The sequence below is a fragment of the Microtus pennsylvanicus genome, chromosome 2 (genome assembly GCF_037038515.1).
Source record: "Microtus pennsylvanicus isolate mMicPen1 chromosome 2, mMicPen1.hap1, whole genome shotgun sequence".
Lineage (NCBI taxonomy): Eukaryota > Metazoa > Chordata > Mammalia > Rodentia > Cricetidae > Microtus > Microtus pennsylvanicus.
The window spans coordinates 133086493-133114258 of record NC_134580.1 but is presented as its reverse complement, the minus strand read 5'-3'; the positions used below and the strand labels follow the sequence as shown (position 1 = coordinate 133114258).

Sequence of the window (27766 nt, the reverse complement as noted above, 5' to 3'; positions counted from 1 at the left end):
CCAACCAAACAACACAAATGCTGCCACCAACCAAACAATACAAATGCTACCACCAACCAAACAACACAAATGCTACCCCCAACCAAACAACACAAATGCTGCCACCAACCAAACAATACAAATGCTACCACCAACCAAACAACACAAATGCTACCCCCAACCAAACAACACAAATGCTACCCCCAACCAAACAACACAAATGCTGCCACCAACCAAACAACACAAATACTACCACCAACCAAATCCTACAGTACTGCTGCAACTATATAGCCAAATCTACATGTGTGTATTTTCAATGGTGGAGTAAATTTTTTTTAAAATTTATTTGATTTTATATTTATTTGTTTGTTTTTTTTTGAGATAGCGTTTTCCTGTGTAATAACCTTGTTTGTGTAAAGTCTCAATAGACCAGGCTGGCCTCGAATTCAGAGATTTGCCTGCCTCTGCCTCCAAAAGTGCTAGGCTAAAGGTATGTGCCACCACACCTGGCTTGATTTTTTTTTTTAAATTAAACATTAGGGGCAAAAATGAAAGTTATGGAACAACTGAGGTATGGAGTACCATCCATCCTCAACACCCAAGGGCAGTGGTCCTTTATCAGGCTCAGCATCAGGGTGCAAATCTTCAGAACAGATCACAGGCGCAGAGGAAGCAAACAAGCACACTCCCCACCAGCTATGGGGGAGAAGCTCTGCGTCAGGGACCCTGCCCTTCGAGAAGGGCTCACACCTAATGAGCTCTGACCTTGCATGTGGCACTAGCTGTAAGACCCACGCAGGAGGACAGGACTGCAGGTGGGGAGGCAGAGAAAGGGATTAGTGTCAGACCAAACTGGAAGTTAATAGGGTTTCTCCTGGAGAAAAGGAAACAAAAGGTTCCCTGCCTCCTTCTAGGTGCTGGGTAGGGCTACGGCTTTTCTACATGACATTACTTTTATAATTTCCAAGAAAAAAAAATGGAAACACCTTAAAAATAAAAGGCCACTAAAGGAAAAAAACAGGCTGGGGCAGTGTAGTTATGTGTCCAAAGCCAGGGAGCCAGGGAGCCAGGGAGCCAGGGAGCCAGGGAAAGGCCTGACACTGAGCCCAACTCCCTGGCTCTGGCCCTCCTGTCCCAGGATCTGGCAGCAGACTGCAAACACCCCACCCCTACCTGGCGTGCACGTGGAAGAATTACAGAGTGGCTAAGGTGACTCTAGCCGCCCCTGGACCTCCAGCCCTCCCCAGCAGCACACCACTCCTGGGTCTTTAATTGGCACTTGGGCCTCTTGCCCTTGGCCAGTGCCTGGTCCAGTCCCTGGCCCAGAACAGGAGTCTAATCAACATTTACCAATGACTGGATTCTCTCCACTGAATCTCGGTCAAGTGCAAACCACACACAAGTGCATTGCACTCAGAAAAAAGGTTTACAGGGAAAGGTGGCTGAGAGACACTGAGAAGCTACCATCTGACTCTGTCATCTAAAGTGGGTATCTTTGCAGGCTGGTGAAGAATGAGAGACATTCATTTCTTACTAATCTGAGGGTCACAAATGCCTTAGCAACAGTGTTCACATCAGCAGTGTTGTAGAGTTCCCACGGCGGTAGGACATCTGTAATGGGGGGTAGGGAGACCAACTGTTTATGACCTCAGAGAGAGGACAGCAGGAGGAAGGGGTGAAAAGGAGGTTGTGTGGCTGTGTGACATGACACCCACGAGGCGGCTTCATCTGCCAAGACAGAGCCCAAGTGCTGGCAGTGCACACCGCTCATGAATATGCTCCGCCTGCCTTGGCTTTTGGAGCAGCACGAGGCTGCTGAGCACTAATGGCCTTGGAATGTTTGCCAGTGCCCAGCAAAACGGCCTTGGCACCAAGGAGACAGATGTTTGTCAATGAATGGCAGGGCCCGAGTCTATGGCACACAGCAGCCTGCTGGAGGCTCGGGGAGCGGCTGCAGCCGTCACTCTCCATCAGTGCTAATCAATTTCACACCCTCTTCAATGCACATAATGGATAATCTTGGGAAGCACGCCAAGGACCCTAACAGCGGCATGCAGGCTGCCCCCAGTGCCCAACTGTCTATGCTCCACCTCACACAAAGACCTGGTTGTGCCAGCACAACCGTTCGGCTGAGGTGGCTCCTCTGGGACAGCAGGCAGGAAGGGCGCTCAGGGAAAGGACTGCTGGCTCGCTTAAGTGACACAGAAATGCAGTGGATGACGGGCCACACGGCAGCAGCTTCTCAGTGAGTCAGAGACTTTGCAAATGCTTATACTCAGTTTTCAGTCACTGAAAGGAGCAGCCACTCTCATTTAGGTAGAGAGGATAAGTTAGCTGCTCAGGAGCTCAAAGCCAGCAGTAGCGGAGCTGGTGTGAAACCCAGGCCTGATTCCCCACAGGTATGTGCCACTTTCTACCAGGCCTGGCCTCTCCTATCTTCTCCCCTCCCCCGAGGATAACTCCTTCCTTTTAGGTAGTTTTTGTTCTTGTTTGTTTGAGATGGGGTCTCATGTAGCCCAGGCTAGCCTCAGACTCATTATGTAGTTGAGGGTGACCCTGAACTTCTTGTCTTTTTGCATCTACCATGCAAGTGCTCGGATTAAATGAAAATGTTACCATACCCAGTTTACACGGTGCTGGGGATTGACCCTAGGGTTTTGTGCATGCAAACGCTCCACCGACTGAGCTGCATCCTCAGGTCTTCTCCTTAGGTTTTTAATCCATCCCATTGTCAAAACAGCAGTTACCAAAGGATGGCCCACTGAATTGAGTCAAGTATTAAGGTAGAGGGACCTAGGAGGCACACGAGGAGCAGTGAAAGTCGTGGCGGGCAGCAGTTTCAAAGTGGCGAGTCTGCTTGGCAGGCTTTCTTCCGCCACTTAAAACCTGCTCCAGCAGGTTCTCTCAGGGGCAGTGTCACGGCTATTCCCACACAGAGCTAGAGAACCTACAAGTGTGTCTACAAGGAAAGGCTTCCTTACTATGACACCCTGCCAGTCACTCAGTGTTCCTCAAGTACCAGATGAGACGAAGGAGCAGGCCGAGGAGCTGGCCTAGGTGTCTAAGCCCAGTTCAGCATTTAGAGTCCCTGCCTTTATCTTGCACCTGGATCTCTATGTGAAAGAAGAAAGTGCCTATCAATCAATTCAATCAATCAGCAAAACACCTGAGCACTTACCAGGCCTAGAGATCACAGGGAACTCATGGAGTGAGAAATAGTTATAGTCTACTGGCCTGCCTAGGTGGGGTGTGTTTTATGGCAGAGAGGGAGCGCTGGGCAGGAAATGGCGAAGAAACAGGTCTCATGGTCCCACATCCGGATTCCCCAGTTCCAGTGTAGCTGTGCAGAGCGGATGATCAGCTCTGCCTACTACTCGGGTGGGTGCTGAAACACTCCTGCTAGAGAGGCTCCAAAGCCTCAAATGCCCCTCCAAGGTGAGAACTGCGAGCCAGAAAATCAAGATCACAAGGAAACTCAGGGCCTCCTGCAGACAGCAGGAAGCAGGGAAGCGATCATACCGTACTACGGCTGCACCCTGGGAGTGTCTGCAGGACAGAAGACAGACTGGACAATCGGCAAATGTGACAACCTGCCTTGATTAAGATGTGAGCTGAGTAAGCCACAGCGCTGCAGATGGAATGGTATGGAGGCAGGAGAGAAGCATGGAGGCCACCTAACAGAAGAATAGGAAACCCAGCCAGGCCCATGGCCCTCAGCAAGCTGTAGGAGCAGAAGACGGTAAGCCATGGCAGTCTAGGGCTTGGCCTGGCCACAGAGATGGAGCCTTTATTTCCTGGACCGTCTGCGAATGCAAAGCTGGGTCTACTGACTTCTCAGCTTCCTCCTGCTCTCCTCCCATGGGATTCCTTCCTTAGAATCCCCCCTCCCCCCCACCACTTCTTCAACAACTTGGTCACTATGGTACCAAATCCTGGCACTGTATTTGGGTACTTTTGAGAGTTGTGCTTGCCTAGGGTCTTGTCCCAAACTCCTAGGGTGACCTGGGTCAGTCCTACTACATCCTTCCTCCTAATAGCTCCCCACTTGCAGAAGGGCATTACACCATGACTGTTAACTAGGTTCAGAGCCTCTGGGAAATGCACACCGGGTATGACTATGAGGGTGTTTTCAGAAGGAAGGCCTCCCCAGCGCCATCCCATGGACTGGGGTCCCGGGCTGAATAAAGAAAAGAAAGCGAGCTAAGCACCAGTATTTGCCTCTTCCTGCTTTGTGACTGGCTGCCTCAAGCTTCTGTTGCCATGCCTACAGACTGATAGACTGTGCAGCCACAAACTGTGAGCCAAAACCAAATCCTCTTCCCTTAACTTGTCCGGTATTTGATCAAAACAACAATAACAGAAACTAATACATATGTACACCACAGTGGCTTTCCACTCTGCCCTTAAGACATGTTAGGTGGCCCATGGCTGTAGAGGCACCTTTGGTCTACCTGTCCTGTGCAGAGAGAGAAGGCACACAAGGGACCAAATGGAGTGTGTCAGGAATTTGCAAGAAGTGGGCAGGGATACATACATGCTTCTCCCCTTCAATCTTCTTGTCGGCCACTTGCATTGCACCCAGATATTTAAAATGCAACTCCATTAGCCTGTCAACCTGAAAGAGAACCACGGGGAGGAGTGAGAAGGGAAGAGCACCTCCCCACACACTTCACTGTCGCTGCCTGCAAAGGGAGACCCACCCTTCTACCTCTGATATGGGGGATGGACATCAGGGACACACCCAGAGCAGAACAGGGTGCTGGTGAGAATAGCACCCAGCATGCACCAGCTTGAACACACACCCACTGCTCAAAGGAAGAGTGCTAGCCCCTCTAGGACTCCAGGGAATTCAAGTGTTAGCAATAAACAAATAAATAAATAAACATTTGAGTCTCTTCTTGTAAAGCGAAGGCACTTGAAGCTACATACTTGATATTCACTTAGAACTTAAAGTTCTTTTTTCCAACTGAAACCTTTCATGTTCAGATTCTGCCCCAGAGCTGATCTTAAAAAAAAAAAAAAGCCAGAGTAAAATCTTTTTAGTTGCTTTTGAGTCAGAAGAGAGAGCCAGAAAAACTCCTTCAGCAACCTGAAAAAAAGACTTTGACTTCTGTTCAGAAATAACTTGAGTCAGTTTTCAGCTTAGCAAAGCCATCCTGGAACATGGCCTGGGGACACCAAATGGGTTTGGAAAGGTTCACTTTCCCCACGGCCTTCAAAGGACAGAAAGAGTGCCGCCTTGATGCTGGCCAGACTTCTGACCTACCCGCCAGGCTGGCGCCACCATAGCTGCTGGCGAGCAGTCTTTTTCTGCACTAGAGCTGATATCATGTTGCTCCAATGTAGCTGCAAACAGTTCAGGCAAATGCACCCAAGCCCCAATGCTTGGCAGCTGATTGCGACTTGGTGACTTGATGCATTTCCCTTCACATGTTTTTATGTCCATGATTTCCTTTACCATGAGAAAGTATATCAGGTAGTAGGGACATGATGTCACTCCTACTCCAAAGGTGTGGAAATTGGAGCACGGAGCGTCAAATGATGTCACAGTGTGACTGCTGAGATGCTCTGTGCTGTGGTACATTGCTACTGGGCAGCACAAACAGCTCAAAGGGGCAGAGCAGGACCCTCTGAAGGCTGTGCCCCAGCCCTACCTTGGGTATAAGCAGGAATGTAATTATCATGTGTTACAATGGGGACTCTGAGCGCCTTCTCTTCTGGAACTGCCTGTTATACACAGGGTGGACAGAGACACAGGCTCCTGTACTCAGCAACCCGGGTTCAAGCCCCAGCTCTGGGTATTAGCGGCATGATCTTGGGCAATTCCCGTGATGCCTCTAAGCTTCAGTTTCCTACTGAAAACACGGGTGACATGGACACCAGGATAAACTGCAGCTTCTGCACAGCACGGTGATGGTGGCGCCTTGTTCCCCATGCCCCAGCGTCATTCAACAAATGGTAGCTACTGTTACTGTTCAGTTCTTCTGGCTTGGAATGCTCTCTGGTCTCACACAGCGTAGTGATCTCCACCAGCTTCTGCAGCCACTGGCTGCTCAGCATTTCCTTTCAAGACCCTTCTTTCCTCACCACCTAGTGAGAGCTCATGGAATCCGCCCGCCCCCACCCACCACTGAGTCTTCTAGAGTGGCACACACCTCTTCTGTCTTGCACATGTGTGTGCATGCAGAGGTCTGAGGTTGAAGCAGGTGTCCTCCTTGCTTGTGCTCCACTTTGCTTACTGGAGCAAAGTCTCTTGCTGAGCCAACGCTCAAGGACCCCAGCTAGTCTAGTTAATTGTCAGCCAGCTTGCCCCAGGGATCCCTGGGCTTTGCCTTCCGCATGCTGGGATCAGGGTGGCTGCCACACCTGTCCAGCTTTTACATGGGTTCTGGGTTTCTAAACTCTGGTCTCTGTGATTATATGCCAAGTGTCTGAGTCATGTCTGTAGCCCACATATCTAGAAAATAGCAAAACAGTTTTAACTACAGACCTCTGGCTCCAAAGCATGTTTTCAGTCACCTGGCTATGCTGTGCATTCCACTCCACCCTAAACCCTCTTATACTCTCCTCTCCCAGGTCTGAAAAGCCCCAGGTGTCCACTGCTGCCACCCCAGGAGGCACTGGCATTCGAGGGGAAAGGACATCTGAACACAAGACTGCAAACTCAGGAACCTTCACGACACAAAGCAACAGACTCAGATGCTGGAGAAGATACTTCAGGGGAGAAGCACTGGCACCAGCACCCCTCAAGGGAGGAGCTGTCTCCCCAGCACTCTGGGCCTGGTCCTATCTTCATGGTCACAGTTACCCACCTTCTCGCTGTCATTCTCAGTAAATTTATTCAGAAGCCGGGTCCGCTGCTGCCCTCTCAGGTTGCGTAGGAGGGAAGCCAGGATCGAACAGACATGCTCTGGGGTGGGAAGGAAAGAAGAGAACACGTTGAGATCACAGCAGTAATTATTACCTTTTCAGCCCAGTCTGCTCTGTCAGAGGAGGAGAAAGGAGGCGTCAATGACTGAGACTATTGATTAATAAGACAAGAACCTCAATGGTGTCATCAGAAAACTAAATTTATCTGGGCACGCCGCACAGATACACAGTCAGAAGGGATGACATCCTCAAGGACAGAGTGAGCAAGGAGACCAAAGGGAGGTGAGAATTTCTATCTTGCCTGGAATTAATTGACTTGTATTGTCCACAACAGAATTTCAAACTAATCCCCCACTTAGAGACAGGCCCTGTGAACAGAATACGAACACCAGCCAGGACATGAGTGAAGGATGAATGAGAAACATTCTGTCACTTCTCAAATTGCCTTGCAACTTTCCCTGGAATGAAATACAAAGTGTGATAGTGTCCAAACTCTGCTGAGCTGACCCCCACTTGATGTTGAGGGGGGCTGGAAGGTGAGCACTTCCTACTGTGCCAGCCTCCTTCGCCCTGCAGCCCAGCGGCTTCCCTCACACAGTGCTACCCCAGCCTTGCAAAGGAGACAACTGCAGGCTATGGTGCAGGCTTCACTTCTGAAGCCAGTTTTCTCTTTAAGCAATAAAAGATTCCTGAGAGATGGCTCATGGGTAAAGAATGGCTGTGCAGGCATAAGGACCTGAGTTCACACCCCCAGAACCCACAGAGAAGCCAAGCATGGTAGAACACGTCTGAATCCCAGGAGCAACGAGGAGGGCTCCCTGGCATATAGCGCAGCAAACAAGAGGTCCTGTCTCAAGCAAGGTAGAAAGTGAGGACTCACACCCAAGGCTGTCTTCCAGCTCCATACGTGTGCAGTTGCACACACACACGCACACATGCAAGCACACACACCACAGTTTTAAAATTCTTTCAGCAATGACCTTGAATAGGATGTCACAGATACCTACTCATAAGGAAATGACAAAGTTTATTCTGAAATAAATCGTTGGTGCTGGGGAGATGGCTCAGAGGTTAAGAGTGCTCACTGCTCTTTCAGAAGACCAAGGTTTGGTTCCCAGCCACATTGGATGGCTAACAATAGCCTGTACCTCCAGTACCCACACATACTTGGCATACACTCATGGAGACATGTACATATACACACTAAAAAGAGGGGGCTGGAGGGATGTGTCAGTGGTTAAGGGCCTGGGTTCAACTCTTAACACCAACATAGCAGCTCACAAATGCCTGAAATTCCAGTTCTAGGAGATCTGACGTCCTCTTCTAGGCACCAGGCACATACACATTACACAGATATACATGGAGGCAAAACACCCATACAAATAAGATAACAAAATAATTTTTAAAAAATGGGAAAAATTTCTCAACATGGATGACATCTGACAGTTGAAAAGCACCTTCATATGTAGGTGCTACCCAGAGTTCTGAGTTCTGTGACTGAACTTCAAAGAGCCACAGGGAAGCATCCAACATCTGCTGTGACATCCTAGGCTTGGGTGCGTCCTCCTTTGCTTATACCCCTCATGTTCCCACCTTAAGCCAGAAGCCTTTGTTCTCAGATATCTGCAGAGCTGGGTTCATCCTGTATTGTGTCTCATGTCTTTGGAAACCATTATTTACACACTGTGACGCACGAACTTGAACCTGTAGCCAGACCTGTCCTTTGAATGTCCTTTCGAGTCATACAGTCACTGCTTCTCCCACATACTTGTCTGACAGGTCTGTTCAGCGTAACCAGCTAACGGCAAGATCCTACCCTCCCTCTCCAGCCTGCTTCATTCGCTTCAGGCGACCAGGTTCTCAAGCCCCACAGCAGATCCTTCAGGAAGACACCATTTAGTTCTCCCTCAGATGTGACTCCAGCTCTACACCACCATCACTGTCCCCCACTCGGGTCTGAATTATTCTCACCCCTGCCCACAACATGCCACAGCCCAAGAGCAGATGTCCTTGCTTTCATGCTTGTCCCTGGGCATAGTCTTTACAGGGCATAAAGATATTTCTTCAGCAATGGCTCCTGACCTTCATCTGACTGCTGCTTCTGTTGCTGGGTGCTCCTGCTTCAAGAAGCAACAGTCAGGCGAAGGCCAATGCAGTCACCCAGATGCTTACTCTTTAGACTCAGGGGCCTCAGCCTTCTCCAGTAGACTCCCTTGTCCACACTCTGAACATGCAAAGCTGCAACACGGCAGTTCTAGATCTCATTAAGCCTTCCTTCCCTCCACAGGAAGCGCCCAGTGTTACTGACTTTGTTCACCATCTCCTTCAATCAGAGCATATGCTGCTGGAAGGCAAGGGCTCCAGTCTGCTTTGGTCACTGCTTACCTCTCATCCCCGCCCCCATTCCAGCCTGGCATATACAGGAGATATTTTGGGAAGCCTTGCTGAATGAATGGGAAGGAAGCAGACTCTCTGTAGGAAGACCATTACTGAGTTCTGGATGTCTCTTTAATGCCTTCATACCTCTGGGTAAAGCACCCAGTCCAGGTTCAGAGGAATGTGGCCTTGTATGCGGAATAGAAAGAACCAGGTTACAGACAACCAACCAGGGCTCTGCTCTGGACAGGGCAGTAGCATAAGCAGGGACAGCTCTGAAGGGATAGTCAGGGAAAGCAAGGCCTCTGGGTGAGCCAGGAAGAAAAGGCCAGAAGGTAGAGGGTGTTACACTCACAATTCAAGTCAAGGCTGAACGAGCAGGTTGGGGCTCTGAGCCCTTCAGCTGGTGAACAGGTGTGAGAGAAGCCATAAAGAATGCAGTGAATCTCACATACTCAGCTCTGAAACTTTGAAATCACTTAGCACAGCAGCTGGGAACAACCTCTGTGTATACATATAAGGCATCTGACAACCGCAGAAGGAGACCGAACACCAGCCAGTTCTCATCCAGTGTCCAAAACAACCTCCTTTGCATGGATGGAAAAAGTCAGGCCCAAAGCACAGTGGAGCATGCCCACAGCTAGCTGGTACAGGGGGGTAGGCACGGTCCTACCTTTAGATGACAGACAGCCATTCACCACTTTGCTCTTGAGTGCAACAGGTGAGTGCCCAGGGCTCCAAACAACACAGCACCCCCACCTGAAGGAGCTCCTGACGGATAGGGAGGACAAATCAACTATTATAGTGCCCTGTGCAGGCTCAGTCACTTGGTAGGTATGGGACACTTGGGAGCAGAGGACATCTGCCTAATGCTTCCCACTGGAAGAAACAAAATTGAATCCTAAACCCTGGTAACCATGTAGAAGAGGAAAGAACATTCCAAGCCAGGGAAATCTATAAAGGCCTGGGTGGAGTGTCATGTGCATGTGGGGAATGGAAGACCAGCTGTGGGAAGTGACCAGCCACGACCACAGTGACTTTAGAGTGGGCTGCAGAGACAAGATCACATCAAGGTCTAATCCCGTCTCAGCAGCTACATTTCCTCCTACAGACCAACCCTAGGAACATGTCTCTTTCCTGATGAATTGTTTTGTTTTTGTTTTTCCTTACCAATGTTCCCTCTATCTTGGCTATTAGGAAGCTAAAGGATGAATTCATGGTACCCAAAGGAAGCAGCATCCCTTATTGCTTTATTGTTGGTCCCAACAGAATGCAATGGATGCATGTGGTAAAAATGAAACTACACAAGGCACAAATAGACTTTACTATTTATGTGTATCTATACTGGTATTTTTCCTTTCCCATTCTCCTCCCACTATCTTGCCTTCCCAAGAAAAAACTACAAAGTATCTTGTGTATATTCTCAAGAGAAAATTTATATTATATACATATATATCCCCAAATATAATATACTTCCTTTCTAAAATGGGTATGTAGAATGCTACTGAATTTAACTAGTGAGCCAATTCTGAATATTTTTGGCAGCTTCCAGTTTGAGATTTTTTTCTTGTTATTAAGGGCAATGATATTCACATATTCTGGCATACTTTTCTATGCTGTTTTTCCTTATGGCATATTCTTAATAATGAGATACGTGACTCATGAAAATCACATATAAAATGTTTGATGTCATTTGGGCCAGAGAGATGGCTCAATGGGTAAAGACAATTTTGGATGGAACCTCCAGTTTACTCCTGTGTGATCTGGAAAGCCCCATTCCTGACCCTCTCTTCAAACCCTGCCCTCGGGGCTAAAGAGATGGCTCAGAGGTTAAGAGCACTGACTGCTTTTCCAAAGGTCCTGAGTTCAAGTCCCAGCAACCACATGGTCGCTCACAGCCATCTGTAATGAGATCTGGTGCCCTCATCTGGCCAGCAAGCATACATACAGACAGGACACTGTATACATAATAAATAAATCTTTAAAACAAAAACCAAACAAACAAAAAACCTACCCTCTCAGAGGATCTCTACTGAAACTCCCCCCCCCTCCCTTGTTGCTGCCAGCGGCCCAAGTCCCCACCTAAGCATTCCAGCTTTTGACTACTTGGGCACAAACCCAGTCTGTGGCAGACACATCATTACCCCTCGCCGACAGGCTATATAAATCTCCCTGCTTTAGTTTGGGCATGTGGCTTCTCTGGCCTCAAGTTCTGGAACTGGAGAACCTGTCTGGGAGTTGCTTTGTGCAAATAAACCTGTTGTTACTACACTTTTTCAATTTGGCTTGATCTTGCTTACTGTATCAGTGGAGAAACCTATTATCCAGGTACAGAAAATCTATCAGACAACACGGGCCATGCAAACCTGGAGAGATGAGTTCAATCTGTGGAACCCACATAAAGGTGGGAAGGAAGAACTGATTCACAAAGTTGTCCTGACCGTCACATATGTGTTGGCTGTGGCACATGTGCCCTCCCCCCACATCATGTGTGTATGCACAAGAAATAAATAAAAATCTCTAAAAGGGATTGGTAGCTAAGTATCCATCCCCTACACTCTTCCTCACAATGCACACCATCCAAGAGAAATGACAACAACCAGACAGGTAGAACCAGAATGCCGCCTGATTAGCATGTGCCTGTCCCACATTCTTTTCCTATGTGCATGAACTGGGTTCCCCAGACACAGGGTACTGCGGAATACCCTACAGAGGTCTGTGGTGAGGGTTTGGTATTTGGTGCCTCTGGAGACACACCTGCAAGCTGAAGACCTAGGGAAGCCAGAGGAGCAGCTCCACGGCAAACCCAAAGGCCCGAGGCTCAGGACAAATGCACTAGGCCCCAGTCTTTGTCTGGAGGGGTAAGAACCATATCTGAGGGCTGTCTGGCCCTTCCTCCTCCTTACTATATTTGGGGTTTTCAATAGACGGGGTGATGCCCACCCACACTGGGAGGATGATCTTTTTTTTTCTCTTTTTTTTCTTTTTTTTTTTTTTTGGTTTTTCGAGACAGGGTTTCTCTGTGGTTTTGGAGCCTGTCCTGGAACTAGCTCTTGTAGACCAGGCTGGTCTCGAACTCACAGAGATCCGCCTGCCTCTGCCTCCCGAGTGCTGGGATTAAAGGCGTGCGCCACCACCGCCCGGCCAGGGAGGATGATCTTTATTCAGCTATCTGATCCGAATGCTAATCTGACCCAGAAACACCCTCATAGGCACACTTGGCTACCAGGTTCCTTTAGCATAGTCAGGGTAACATGATTTACTCATCACACCATGCTTACTAACATTTGCATGGCTTCTCCTGTGAACTTAGTTTTCTTAATTTTGATTTCTAAGGGATCCTTGTAGGTTAAGGAAACTACCTTCTTTGTGTATGTTTTGAATATTTTCCTTAGTTTGCCATCTGTCTTTTGGAAGTTCTTGCTCAAAGTCAGAGTTAGCACCAGCCTACTGTTTTCTCTGAAGCTGCTTCAGATGCCTATTTGAGGGCTAGATGCTTATGTAACACGCATGAGGCCATGGCTTGGCTCTCAGTGCCCTTCTCTCCCCAACCCTATCTGAAAGCAGGTATGGTACCCGGTCACCGTTCGTCGCGCACGTATGACAGCACACTATTTGTCCACACACCTCACAGCCAAGCTATGAGAAAGGTACCACTCTTATCTCAGTCTTATCAATCTGGAATTGACGGCTCGGAGAGGTTAATTTGCGATCCCATGCTTGAAAAAGCAGAATCCATGTTCTCTGACTCCAAACGGCAACCCTTTCCTTGTTGCTATGTTTCCCACAAACAAAAACCAATCCCCTGGCTGTTAAGGAAGGACAAGAGAGCCCAGAAACCAGATCAGCCTGAAAACAGGCCCCACAGGGGCTCACTGTGCCCACAGGACAGGCACTATGTAACTGTAGATTTACGAAAACCCACAGTTTTAATGAGGCTAACATGAAGCAAAAGGCCATATGGAGGAAGGCATGAATAACACCCGCCTTCCCTGCATTACTGAATTAGTTTTTCCAGAGCAATTTCTTTCAGAGTCTAAATAAAGAAGAGACCGAGTTTTACACAGTTCCACAAATACCGAACCAGAACTTCACTCTGCAGTCATTTTCCCTTTGAATCGTGCTGATTCTGGCAGATGAGAAAGTACCAAGTATGTGTTCTTTACATACCTTACCAAGAGGGCAGGGGTCACTGGTGTCTGGGGAAGGCATCCAGAGCAGTACGTTCAAGGAGGGAAACATGGCTCTGAAAGGATCACTTTTGGCACCAAATCCTCTTAGCATGCATGTCCACAGCTCGCTTAGTCTAGGCAGGAGAAACCTTGACCATCGGCATAGTACACTAAGCAAGCTGTCATCTGCCTGATTGATAGGGCTTTAAGCCAAGCAAACCCGAAGCTCCATGCTCCTTCTACCTCTGGAAGCTCTGGCCTGTCATATGTCACAGGGAAACGCTCCAGCCACCCCAAGTTTTAGTACACAGGTTTCATTAGCTACTAATAAATGTAGCTTCCCTAAGAACAGATTTCAGCCCAAGGTGGTGTCAATTTTTCATACACCAAGGAGATGGGGAGAGCTGCTGGCACAGAGAGCAGAGGAGATAACAGGTTTATCTGCTGGCCAGCGCTGCTCAGCTGCTCTGTCATTTCGACAGGATAAAATGGAGGTGAAGGATGGCTATGGAGCTGTCAATGTGGACGTGCAGATGTGGTAGGGCCACTGCAGAGAAAAACACACAGACATACCTGCCATATCCCCCTACCACGCACACACACTCTACACATATAACACACCACATACATGTGCCGCACACCACACCATACTTCATCTATACATCCTACACCCTACACCTGGAATCCACAAAGGGAAAGGTGAGATAAATCTAGTTTTCAATTCACTAGTGAGAGAGGTGGGCATTTTGGCATCCTGGTAGAATGTCAAAGCCAGCACTGACACTGTGCCCGTGTAACTCCCTGCCTGCTGGGCACCCTGCTCAACAGACAGACGACTGGCTGCCTCTCCACTAATTACTGAAACTGCCTGGAGGGGTGGCTCTGGTCCATCCTTTCCCTTGCTTTACTCTCCTCAGGGCCTCTCCAGGGCGATTAGCAATGAACTAGATGGTATCTATGCAGAGGACTAAAAGTTTGATTTTCCAGGGCAGTTAGAGGTGTATGATTTTTCAGAGCTGGAAGGAGCGAGAGCTTTTCGAGTCCGCCTCCTTTGGGGTTCTGCATATAGAAATGATGGTCTAGGGAAGGGTATGACTTGCCTCAGGTAAAAACACATTTGGAAAGGGGCATGGGAATCTAAAATCTACAATCCCCCTTCCCTCCAAATCAGGACACTGGAGAATCTGAGGAATACTTCTGCCTGGACGTTCTGAGAGTCCCCATTTCTTAGCGATGGTCCCTTAGTTAAGAATCGTTGCTTCTTACCCCAAGCAGGTCTTTCTAGAACAGTACTTGAAGTAGCCTCCTAGTACACATCACTACATAGAATTGAATGAATCAGTGTTTCTTAAAAATAATTGAGGTCCAAACCCCAACATGTGTTTGGTTAACAGCAACTCACTCCGTGAGAGGAGCTACTTGCCTTCAGGCCGGCCTGCTCATAAGGAAGAATACTAGATTCCCTGCAGAGAACGAAACAAGTGCCGAGAACTCACTTGAACTAGGGTCTGCTCCAGATGAGGACCGTGAATTCACCAGACTTGGGTTCAAATCCTGTCCCCAGCATTTACTAACTATTTTACCTCAGACTGGTGGTTTATCTGCTTCGGTTTTCTTGTCTGTAAAATGAGGCTGCCCTACCCACCTATGAGCTCTGCTGTCTCCACTCACCAGACGGCAATCTGAGCTGTGCCACACCACCACAGACAGCACTGTGGAGAGCTCAGTTCTCTCCTTGAGTTCCTGCAGTGTCTTTGCCTGCCTGGGTGCTGGTGAGAAAAAAACCTTTCTAACATTAAAATGGAGCAAGGCCAACCTCACTTTAATCCCACAACAGATTAAAACAAAGTACTGGGTGTGACTGTTTATAAAATCCACAAATCTGGGAACCTGCAGACATCCCTGAGGCAGGCATGGCTGTTTACAGGGAGCTGAAGGACACAGCACATCTCAGCAGGCAGGCTTACCTTTAAATAAAAATGAGCATATTTAGCCATAATAACCATTTGTTGAAAAGAGAATACGTAATTTGCCAAACTATAAAACATAGCTTCTCGTTCTGGAGTTGTACAACTTCAGGTCAACGATAGGGCATAAAACATCCTGATAGCATCTATGTGCAGGCACCACAGCAGCAGATCATGGGGATCAAAGAGTTGGCTGTGGGCAGCTTGCTGTCCTATGAACAAGGCTGGGGAGTAACATCAGAGAACACTACTAAGTGGCATGCAGGGGACACAGGGGACATGAGGAGGAGCCGGAAAGAGAGGGTGAGAAGAGCAGAAGGTCAGAATTGGAACTGGAGGAAAAGACCTCTTCTGAAATCAGGGAGAGAGCAAACAGACAGCTTGAGCGCACTGGTGTTTGAAGTAATGTTGGTAGGCTGGCAGGAGCCAGGAGTCTGAGTTTTACGGGCACATCTAGTTTCTGAAGCACAGACTGGGCACACTCCTGAAGGCAGGGATGAGTGGGATACTCCTCATGGTAGAAGGTCTGCTATAATGAGGGACAGGCGATGGGAGGGGGCGATGAGATACACAACAGTTCCTAAATGCAATGTCCTCTTACTCCTCCTGTGCCTCCGAATCCCAGGAGGGTGCTGCTAGGATCTCTGGTAAGTTTCAGTGTGATTGGCAGGGCAGGCTTACAATCACCAGAAAGGAAGAGGAGGCTCTGGCAACAGAGCTGGTCACAAGAGGAGGACCCCAGGTTAAAGCAGGCACAGGAATTCTATCATATGTCAGGTAGTGTCTGGGGACAGAAGTGACATACACCGATCCTGCCCCCCAGATGCCTCTGAATGACATGACAGACAACAGAAATGAGGGCAACCAATGGGCACTGGGCATACTGGTAACAACGTGACACCCATATACACCAAAATACCAAGCTCTACTCCACCTAAGGTGTAATATGTCTTTGATAAAGCCATTGAAAAACAAAAAATAGGTACAATTACCACAAAGCGAGAGTGGGCAGAAAACAGGCAGAAGAGCAGCATGAGTGAGCGTGCTCCAAGAAGCCGACCAAAGCCGAGGACCTGAACAGGCACAGGGTGTGCAGAAACAGAAGAGGTCCGTGTGGCAAGTAAGCAGAGGGCCAAGGGAGAAAGAAGGCAGGGGCAGGGCAGGAATCAACTTGAATGCAAGACTATGAATAAATATAAAGCTCCCTGCATCCGAATGACTGTGCGTGCGTGTATGTGTTTGTGTGCGTGCGTGTACGTGTGTATCTACACGTGCTACATACAGTGCACGTGGAGGTCAGAGGAGCTGGCTCTCTTCTTCTACCGCTTGGGCCCCAGGAATCAAACTCAAGCTGGCAGCAAGCACCTTTACCTGCTGAGCCATCATCCATCCTGCCAGGCTTCGTTGGCCACTGCAGCCTTAGAACCTCCGCCTGCCTTCCAACAGCCCAAATAGCTGGCTAAAGACAGACACACAGGGTCAGCCAGGGTTCTAGCAGGATAGAAGTGGCTCCTGTATTTCACACATCAGGCCCATATTCGGGTCAGATGGAGAGGGCTACTTTAGAATTCAAGGCCACGCTGCAGCACTGCCTTTGTTTCCACTCAGCACCCAAGGCCTTCAGCTCCTTTGTTCTAAGGAAACCAAACATGGTGCTGTTTTCATACTCTAAAATTACACCATCCAGTTTTAGTACCAAACCCACTGCCCACCTCCCTTCAGCTACCCAGATGGACAGACATCCTGGTTTCTGGTTAGATTCTAGATGCAAACAGGATGTTCAAAATACCCTAATTAGATCGATCCCAGCCTCAGCAGTAGTGTGCTGGAATACAGATTAATCTGCTGCATGGCCGGCACTGGCAGCTGAAGTAGCAGGAGGCCCTGTCAAATCAAGCCACAGTATTACACGCTTCTGCCTTTACTATTAATTTTGTTCTCTTCTTACATTTCACGATAATGGACATCTGCCTAGTCAGGGATGTGGCAACCCATACAGAGTTACACGTGTGTGCTCAGTCCCTCCAGCTGAATACTGATGCCAGTCAGATCAAACACTCTTCGAAAGACAGATGGCTCTGTGTGAGCATCTATATATAGCCTCTTTAACACACACATAAAATACATATATTCCTACTCTTCCCAAATGTTCCTGAATATTCAAAACATGGCAGGCGTATGTGGGTCCTTAAAATGGTAACGCAGATGCAAACCTACCATGCATTTGTGTGCACACTGCATGCCATTTCACACTCACAACATTCTACAGGTTACCTGATCAGTCTTCCCATTTCCAGACAGGAAACTAGAGGCTCAATTAGGAAAAGGAATTTGTATCACAATAGCTAGGAAACAAATAACCTAGTCAGTTCTACAGAAAGTAAACTCGATTCTTTCCCTTAAACATTAAAAGAGCATCCAACCCCACTAGCGAGGCAAATAAAAACCACAGGCTACTTCTACTTGACTAAGCTTTCGAAGTGGAGTGTCCAGGATGATGTGTGGGAGTGTTCCTACACCCTGCTGCCCATCAGAGCCCTTACCACACTAATCCGCAGGTCTCCTGAAGAGAAAGTAAGCTCCTCAAAGGCTGGGTTGCTGAGAGATGCCATGGGAGCATACAGCAGGTGACAATTAGTGTTCAGTAGGCTGACCTGCCAGAAACAAAGGACTGTCTGTTGGGGAGCCCTACTAGGCAAAGTCATGGGGTTACTGACTGTAAACGACCACTTGCTCTGGCTGTAATTCTCTCATGTGCTGCCACATTCCTTCCCTAACAATAGCCACGGGTATTATTCCCACAGATTGTGTGTTTATCTCATGCATATATTCCATATACTGGGCATACGTATAGCTGTGGATTGTCAGGAAGATGATTTTTACTTAATTGTAAAATTCTGATAAACAAATAATACTAGGATACTTTTATTACTCACACTGACATAGGAAAGTAACAGAATTCTCAGTTACAAAGACAACTAATTCTAGACTTCAGAACAAATCCAAGAGAATACAAAAGGATAAGTTCTCAAGTGTTGTTTATTGCTGATTCAAGATCAGGCTAGAAGCAACCTTGGTAGACACAACACTCTACAGTAATTGTCTTTTTGCATGTAGTCCCAGCCTCATTTTACATCACAGGCTCAAGCTTCAGCCAACTGTTTACTTTCTGTCTGAGAACCCTAAGCATTTTGGCTATGGCCAGTGTTACTCGCTGGCTGGTCAATGTCACCCTGCCTAGCCTAAGAGAAACCATATGACTTATCCTGTGTTATGAGAATGGGTTGGGTCCTGAAAAAGTAACATAAGTGTCCAGAGTTTGGCTGTGAGGAGAGGAAGCTGTGTTGAGCTATGTGGGGAGATGCTGGAAAGGGCTGTGCAGGATGTGAATGAGGGTGTGTGTGCTGAAAGAGAGGTGTAAGGAGAAATGTGAAAGTGTGTGGGGAACGCGTGGAGGATGTATGAAGAGTGTGACTGTGTGGGAACGTGTGGAGGATGTAACTGTGTGGGGAACGTGTGGAGGATGTAACTGTGTGGGGAACGTGTGGAGGATGTGACTGTGTGGGAACGTGTGGAGGATGTAACTGTGTGGGAACGTGTGGAGGATGTAACTGTGTGGGAACGTGTGGAGGATGTAACTGTGTGGGGAACGCGTGGAGGATGTGACTGTGTGGGAACGTGTGGAGGATGTAACTGTGTGGGAACGTGTGGAGGATGTAACTGTGTGGGAACGTGTGGAGGATGTAACTGTGTGGGAACGTGTGGAGGATGTAACTGTGTGGGAACGTGTGGAGGATGTAACTGTGTGGGAACGTGTGGAGGATGTAACTGTGTGGGGAACGCGTGGAGGATGTAACTGTGTGGGAACGTGTGGAGGATGTAACTGTGTGGGAACGTGTGGAGGATGTAACTGTGTGGGAACGTGTGGAGGATGTAACTGTGTGGGAACGTGTGGAGGATGTGACTGTGTGGGAACGCGTGGAGGATGTAACTGTGTGGGAACGTGTGGAGGATGTAACTGTGTGGGGAACGTGTGGAGGATGTGACTGTGTGGGAACGTGTGGAGGATGTAACTGTGTGGGGAACGTGTGGAGGATGTGACTGTGTGGGAACGTGTGGAGGATGTAACTGTGTGGGAACGTGTGGAGGATGTAACTGTGTGGGGAACGTGTGGAGGAGTATGAAGAGTGTGACTGTGTGGGGACAAGGAAGATGAAACTGTAGATGTAACTGTGTGTAGAGATGCGTGGCCGTGTAGGACAGAGATATATGTATGTAAAGAGAGATATGTAGTTGTATGTAAAGAATGTAGTTGTGTGGAGACAGAGCTTCTCAGAGAGGATTATTTAAGAGGAAGTAAAAGAGAATCCTACCATCAGAAAGTGTGTTTCCTTATTTACCCCTCAGACAGAAAAGACTAGCCCTTGCTGCATTCGTGGATTTTTTTTGCATACCCTGGTGCTGACTAGAGGCTGGCTCTCCTAATTAGCAATACTGGGTGAGTTTCAGTCCTGCATCATTTAACTCATGCTGAATCAATGTCATAATGAGGCTCATGGTAAGAGCCTGCTGTACGTACACACACACACACACACACGTAATAACTGAATCCCTGAGAAGGGAATGAGAAGAGGAGCTGGCTTTCTGAGAGGGCCAGGACAAAAGAAACCCTACAGATTCAAAGCAATGTATTACAGTGGCAAAGTGGTAAGGGCATGCCCAAGAGGCTGGGCACAGAGATGTGAAGGGCAGATCAGGTGGGCACGGGATAGAGGGTGGAACAAACAGCTAAATATAGGAGATGCAAGAACCCCGAACCTTTGACTAGAATCTGGATTGGGTCCCATGGGATACAGAGCAGACAGTAGGAAAAGGCAGCTAGTTCTGTCTTCCAGAAAGGTCATCCTGGAAAAGGGGCAAGGAGGGATGCACACAGAAGAGCAGCCAGGTCAGACGGGCATCTTACAGAAACACAGGCAACAACACAACTCACAGCATTCAGATGGCCCTAAGCAAAACCTGAAATCATCAGCGGCCTTCCAGAGAGAGTCTCAGGTCCCGCCTTCTTTTTTAGAGAGGGAGAGGGATGGAGCTAGGAGTCTAGATCTTTTTCCATCCTATAGCTTAGGAACCTTATCCTTGACTATAGGATGAGAATGACGTAGATAGCTTGAGATTCCAGTTATCAAAAAGATGCAAACTAATGAATGACCCAGCAAGAGGTCCTAAAACAGGACCACAGAGACTGGGACACAAATATTCCTGGCTGTTTCCCATAGTTCAATTCTAACCAGCCTATTAACAGGAAGAGTGGAAAAGTTCATCCACATAACAGAATTCTACTCGGCAACAAAAAAAAGAGACCCTCAACTACGAACACATCTCATAAAGGGCACGCAGAGTGAATGCCTTACTCAAACAAGCCAACACTGTGTGAGCCTCGACTGAGGGTCTAGGTCCCCTCTGTGGGGGTGGGGACAAGGGTCGGTGCATCCTAATCGTAACTAAGCAATAACAACACGAGGTTAATGATAAACACACTGGAGTATAACTTGTCTGCAACTTATTTTCTGTATCAAAAATAAAGCATAAGAATGAGAGAAGGGAAAAGCACAGCAGACGCGGTAAAGGAAACAGAGCGGTCCTTTAACTGTATCCTGGAGGCAGGGATGACAGAATTCGCTGAGCCTTTCTTTCACCTTTGCTATGTTTGAAAATTTTCCTAAGAAAATGCTGAGAAGGGGAAGAAAAGAAGAAAAGTAAACCTGAGATATAAATGAAGTAACTTCCAAAGGTGATTTTCCAAAAAGGAGTTCTCATATGTGTTACTTGAAACTGTGAATGTCTTTCCCACTGAAGCCCACTCTACCTGAAACATAACTAAAATGAACTGAATAATTCTCACTTCTGGGCTATGATGAGACTCCGCACACATGGAGCACCTACTGGGAGCAGAGCAGGTGCAGGTGCTGCCTGGGTTGACTCCTCTGTCACTGCCGCTCCCCTGGGATCCCTTCGATAGCCTAGCAGCACGAGAATTAGGGAAGTATTTAGATGTTATCTTGATAAAATTGTAGCCTGGAACAGTAGGGAAATGCTTCTCTGTGCTGTACAACCTGGCTTCCAGAGTCTACAGAGAAAGGGCTGAAAGGCGTGGCTTCTCTCTAGAAGAGTTCCTGGAGTAGCATCGTCCAGGCTTAAGGAAGAATGGAGGAGCTGCATGCAGCCCCTACCACGTGTGCACCATGACGAGCTGGAAGTGGGGACTCTTCACCTGCAGTTTCCTCTGGCTCCTGCAATGTGATTTGTCAGGGACACCAACCCCATTGTCCCAGCAGCAGCAGCGTGGCCTTATGACAATGGCTCTAGGGAGCACCACTTAACTTCTGAAACCCAATGCAGGCTTGGACAAATTGCCACAAGAAGCCGTATACCAAGGACAGCAAGCAGAAGGGTTGAAACTGCCATTGCTCACACACATTGGTCCACCTCAGATCTCTTAGTACTAGAGCACATTTCAATTAGAGAGATATTTTGATCAACATAAAAACAAAACAAACAGAACCCTATAGGTAACTTCACATTAGTGATTTATGCTTGACTGGCTTTTGGAACCTTTATAAGGAGGGACATGGCCTCTTCTGCCCTTCCCCCTTCTTTCTTTCTGGCGCTCTCTGGAATATAGGAGTTATAACCAGAGCACTAGTAGCCATCTGGGACCATAAAGCAATCTTGCAAAGAGTAGTCAGGCCCCTTTATAGTTGCTTGGGGCACAGTGAGAGCCAACAAACACTTCTGGCCTCAAGATAAGAACGACAGGACACCAGGAAGCTGTCAGAATGGTCCACCTGGCCTCTGGGTTTGTCTTTCCTAGAGAAACATACATATCACTGAACTCTTTTTGTTAGTATCTGTGATTCTAGTTCCCAGCAGTAGTCCTGCATCTTCTAACTGACACCCTATCCCTAAGTTCTTTCCTAGGACTCCCACAGTAAAGAGAGAGGTCATGAGCATCCTGCGGGTGGCCCTAAGCAAAGGGATGTGCACATAGCCACACCTATTCTCAGAAGCAGCCCACATCCCAACAGGGGAAGCTCCAGGAGCGCATCAACTGCTGATGAAGACACATGAGTCTCCCTTTCTCTTCAGGACACTTTCCATGACTATACACAGATCACAGACTTTGGTAAAAAGGATCAGGAGGCTTTTGCCTAGAGTTCAACACCCTCATTTTACAGCAGGTGCCCCTAAGTGTCAGCACTGTGGAGTGGATGGATGGATGGTTGAATAGAGTTCCTCTGGCCACATGGAAGCTTGGATGAGGCCTCTGATAAGGACAGCCCTGCACCAGTCAGAGTTCAGCTCAGTTCCCTGCCTTTTACTTTCAGAGTACTTCATCTAAATGAAGGCTTGCTGTGGTCTATGAGCTCTTTCTGGGTTTGGGAAGAGCATTATCTAGTTACTGCCACTCCTTTGCCATGAAGCACATAAAAACATCTTTAGATCCTAAAATGAGACAAACGGCTAGGATATTTGCAGTGTGACATTTTTCTTTTGTAAAGTGTCCTCGATGGCCAGCTCAATGCATTGTCAAACAGCTCTGTAGGGCTGGTGAAGCACAGTATACCTGCTCGGCCTGAACTCATAGCCAGAGGCTAGGCACGGATGTCAGCATGCTCCCACAGTCTGTCAGCAGGTCTGCTCTTCTCTACCTGTACACCCTGAGTACGGGGGGGGGGGGGGCGACTGGTGCAGCAGAGCTGACCATCACAGTCAAGACTTGGGAGCTGTTTCCATACTCCAGAACCACCCCTGCAGACCTGCTTTGGAAAGAAGTACGTGTGCACATGTGCATGGGTGGAGGATGTGCAAGAGTGGAGGTCACGGCTTTTGGGAATGAGTTAAAGTCATCCCTACCATCCTCATCTTATTCGGAGGCTCTGCCTCAGTCCTCAACAGTCAGCCCCGCCTGCTCCTCCCACACTAAACATCAGAGTCATCTTCCCATGCCTGAGGCCTTGCCAACTGTTGAGCGTCAGGGATTGCCACGGAAACAAGAAAATTCTGTGTGCAGACACAAAGCAGCTCATGTTCATTTGCTTGAAACTTGATGTGGTGCGGCAGGAGGCTGGAAGGGTTTCATGGTGACAGGATGGAAGCGTTTCAGTGCTGCTGGAACACAGACAGTTCTTTAATTCTGTGTCTGAGATGAGCAAACTAAAGCATTCTTTGATCGTTCACACAGGAAAACGTCTGGAGAAACACGCAATCCATTCTGCTGTGGAAACACTTTGGGGTCACACTCTAACAGGTGCCCATCAGTTCCCTCCTCAGAAAGAGAGGACTCAGTAGATCCTAAACCATACCGTGTGTGAGGACGGTTCCACACTGTTACCGGCACACAGGCTATGGGCTTAATGTCCAAGCTTTCTTCCATGTATCAGACTCACCATCTCACAGGTGTATAATAAAGAACTAGAGGGAAGCGGGGCGTGTGAGTTTGATGCCAGTCTGGTTGGTCTACATAGTAAGTCAGGGCTACACAGTGAGACGGGCCAAAAGAAGAAGAAAGAGGAAGAAAAAAGGAGGAAGGAGAAAGAAGGAAGGAGAAAGGAAGGAGAAGAAAGAAGAAAATGAACAACCTGGGGGTGGGGTGGGGAAGGGATGTTCCTGCTTTCTCCAGAGGGTCTTCCCAAAGAGGGAAGTCATCTGTCAGTGCTCCGTGACAGTGAGTACGCTAGCTAGTTCTCACTCCCCATCCTCCCTCTCTTTCTGTGCCTGGGTGGAATCCAGGGCCTTAAAACACAAACCAGGAAAGTGTTCTGCACACCCTCCACCTCTTAGTATTTATGGACACTTTTATGTGAATTCTTTCTATACAAATGAAAACATATAAGGCTCAGGAAGGCTGTGCCTTAGGCAAGATGGCAGAGCTAGTAGGAGCTGCACATCAGTGGATCTGACTGTAAAGGCCAGCTTTCTCCACATCCCCAAATCTACCATTCCAGGGAACTAGGTCTCCCAGTACCCAACTTTCTAGGTACTATTTAGTGAGCTGAGTTGAAGGAACTACACAGAAAGCCATTTTGAAAAAACCATACAATGAATCACCAGTGTCCCTTGTTTTATACAAAACAGATGGTCTCTGGCAAAAACGGGTTTCAAAGTAATTTCTGTGAAACAAATGCTCCTTGGATTGCTCTGGAATCCAAGATGCATTCTCCAGGAGAGACTTCCCTAGTCAGCACCGGCGGATGAGTGCATGGGGGCAGGTCTGGGACAACATGCCCTGCTGCTGGTGTTTTTCTAAAGTTCCCTTAAGCTGGCCCAGGGACTGTCCTGCTCAGTGAGTCACACCCACAGGGAGCACACGACTTCTATCCACTTCTAGGAAGCCTGTGCTCTTACTCAGTAGCTCTGAGTGGCATGGTGGGATATGGCACAGGGAACAGAAAACAGACTATTCTCCAGTACACTAACGGGCACAATCAGAATCAGAAGTGTGTTTCCTTCTAGGACTCAGTTCCCCAGACTATTGCACAACCCACCCATTCCTTTCATCCCCTGTCTCTGTGTGGGTAGTTCTTAAAGTGGGGGGAGGGAGGATGAGGGAAAGGAGCCCAGTGTGGGAGATATTTTGCAATTCTTTTGCTGTGTTTATCTGTGATGACAGGAGGTGCTACTGGGCTCTGGTAAGTGGAGGACAGACGTGTTGCTGAATGTCTTAAACACACAGGACAGCCTCTTACAGCACAGTAGGCCCCACTTTAAAAGTGTCAAAATAGTGACATGGTGGAGACACCTTGAGCTTGGCTAGTTCTGACATCAAACTGTTGAACTATGTTCACAATGTTAACAAATACATCCCAGCTAGAAAAACGGCTAAATTTATACTTGTTATTGATTTTATAAACATTCCATATGAGATAAAATTCCATCATGTCCAGGAATGTCTTAAAACATTACAGGAAAATGGGGTAGGGAGCAGGGGGATAAAACCAGATTCGCAAATGCTACTTATCAGAGCTGGGTAATGGGTAAGCTAAGAGCTCAGTAGTTATGCTTTTTTATACCTCTGGGTATCTTGAAAATTCCCATCATAAAAGATGATTTGTTTTCTTCTCAATGAGTCTACTTAAAGAAATACAACATATAAAAGGGTTCCTACTCACTCCACCCCCTGTAGAAGCATGGCGGGGAGAAAAAGGCATGCTGGGGCATGCTGGGAGGAACTGTACAGCTCTGACCACTAGAAACAGGATTCCAGGGAGGGCAAGATGCTGCTGGAGAAGGCAATAGGGGCTAGTCTCGCATGCTACACCAGGGTCTAGTTTTAGTCTAGATCTGTAAAGAGAATTATCAGAAATGCGGCCAGATTCCTGTTTTAGAGGTACTGGAGGTAGTGTCTCTTCGCTTGTCTTCTCTGGAACCCTGGAAGGAGCAAAGGATAGTTTGGAAAGAGGCAGGGATTCCTAAAGTGAGCCAGGAACAGAGAGGGTTGCTATCATTTGGGAAAGAAACTGAGGGTACAGGGATAGTGTGCAGAAAGAACCAAGATTGTACTCAAAGGTACCTATCCTATGTGTTATTCATAACTGACATCATAAGTGGAGGAGAAGCGAAAGGTCTGCCTTACGGAGACAAACAGCAAAATATACAAGTGATCTTAAACTGCAGGTGACAACCAGGATAAAATAGACATGTCTGACTGACCCCTGACCTTCTGGTCGCCAGTCTGATCTTGTGGAGGACAGGTAGGAGTGTGGTCTATTGTACTGGCAGTTACTCCTAGTACTACACACTGGAATCCTGGCCTTCCTAGAGTTCCATGGTGATCTCTGTGCCTTTGTACATGCTATTCCTTCTGCCCAAAAGCTCTTCCAGGTCTTGTCCATGTGGGAAGTTCCTACTCCCTTTTGATCTTGTAAGTTTTCTTGGGAATGATCTGTATATAGTTCTCTCCCCAGGTAGACCAGATATCTAGTTCTTCCTTCAGGGCATATAGCTGGCACAAGCTGGGACTTCAACTCAGATCTCCAGGTTCTAATAAAAGGCTATGCTTTTCCTACTATACTGCTGCTGAGACCCCTGCCAAGTGTAGAACTTAGAAAGGTTCTACCTAAATTAATATGACATATACAAAAAGAACCTTATCAGAACATGGTTCATTATTTTAAAACTTAAAATGAAGCTATAAAAACATTTTACATCCCACATTGTCCAATACCAAAAACTTGGTAGTGTTTTCCTGCCCTGCCATGCCACTATCATTCAGTCTCCCTCTGCCATTTCCAGAAATAGCTAGTTGCTGCACTGTTGCTTTGGTGATTAAAAGTCATTTAACTTTCTGGTCTTGAGGTAGTTCCTTGAGAGGACTGAACACAGTGTTAAGAGCTGTGCGTTCAGGTTCTTGCTGTTAATTTAAACTGTGTGCACAAATGAGGAAATGCTTAACTTTTGGAGGGCTGTTTTATCAATAATAAAGCCAACTAATGGCACCCCATGCAAAGCTGGTGGTAGGTACAGCATCTTGCATATACTGTAGTAATACAGCAATGCTCAATAAACCCGAGTTACCATCCACTGTCAGCATGGCTGACACCTCGGGCCAGTCAGCCTGCTAACCAGCTAGAACACTGTCATTCCCAAAGTTAGCCAGCCAGCATGCACACTTACTGCAACATGATTTATTACTAATCAATACATTTAAGGAAGTTGTAAGCATGCTTTTAGTGATCATCAAAATCATATGCTTAATTTATTTTATGGTACCTTGCAGCAAATAAGGAACAAACTAACAATTATTTTCTTTCTACTTTGGAATCAAGGACAAAGAAAAAGTGTTACAAAGAAGTGTAAAGAATACAGAAGTAGAGCAAACACTACGAACAATACCCACCAGCTGCCTGCTGTAGCCATCACTGTCCTACATATTATCTTAAGTCGTCTCTTATGCTGGGAAGTACTGCTGTCTCCATCTTTAAACAGTGAAAAGCGAGGTTCTGGGAGAGCAAATGACTTGTCCAAGTCACAAGCTAAACAGAAGAGTCAGGGCAGAAACATACCCCAGTCTCCTGAACCTAGTGGCCAGGGCCCCTCTCTGGGCCACTCTGGGATTTAAGTGACTCCTCAAGAAGAAGCACTGAACTGCAGGAAAACAGCCTTTACTGGGTCCAGGAGTCTCCAAACCCACCCCAGTGCGCAGAGCCACAACTAGGAGCAAAATGCTGCCTCAGGTGTGTCTGATACCTGAGGATAACCTCTGTTTGGGGATTCACTGTTTGGCTACCAAAAAAGAATGTTCAACATCTTTCCAGTCTCCTTCTTATGCTAATTACAGCTCATCAGCATCTGGACACCCACAAGCAAAATCAATCTGGCACCAGAAGCCAGCCAAAGACA

General features: G+C 47.6%; 1 protein-coding gene across 1 annotated transcript in view; it reads right to left on the bottom strand.

Annotated features, from left to right (window-relative positions):
- The window catches only part of Ctnnbl1 (catenin beta like 1), a 166068-nt gene that overhangs the window by 14343 nt on the left and 123959 nt on the right, over nucleotides 1-27766 (bottom strand). The window contains exons 12-13 of the mRNA XM_075962847.1: nucleotides 6792-6889; nucleotides 4514-4594 (exon numbers count right to left, since the gene is read on the bottom strand). Coding sequence (XP_075818962.1) covers nucleotides 4514-4594; nucleotides 6792-6889 — 179 coding nt within the window. The remainder of the gene's footprint in view (nucleotides 1-4513; nucleotides 4595-6791; nucleotides 6890-27766) is intronic.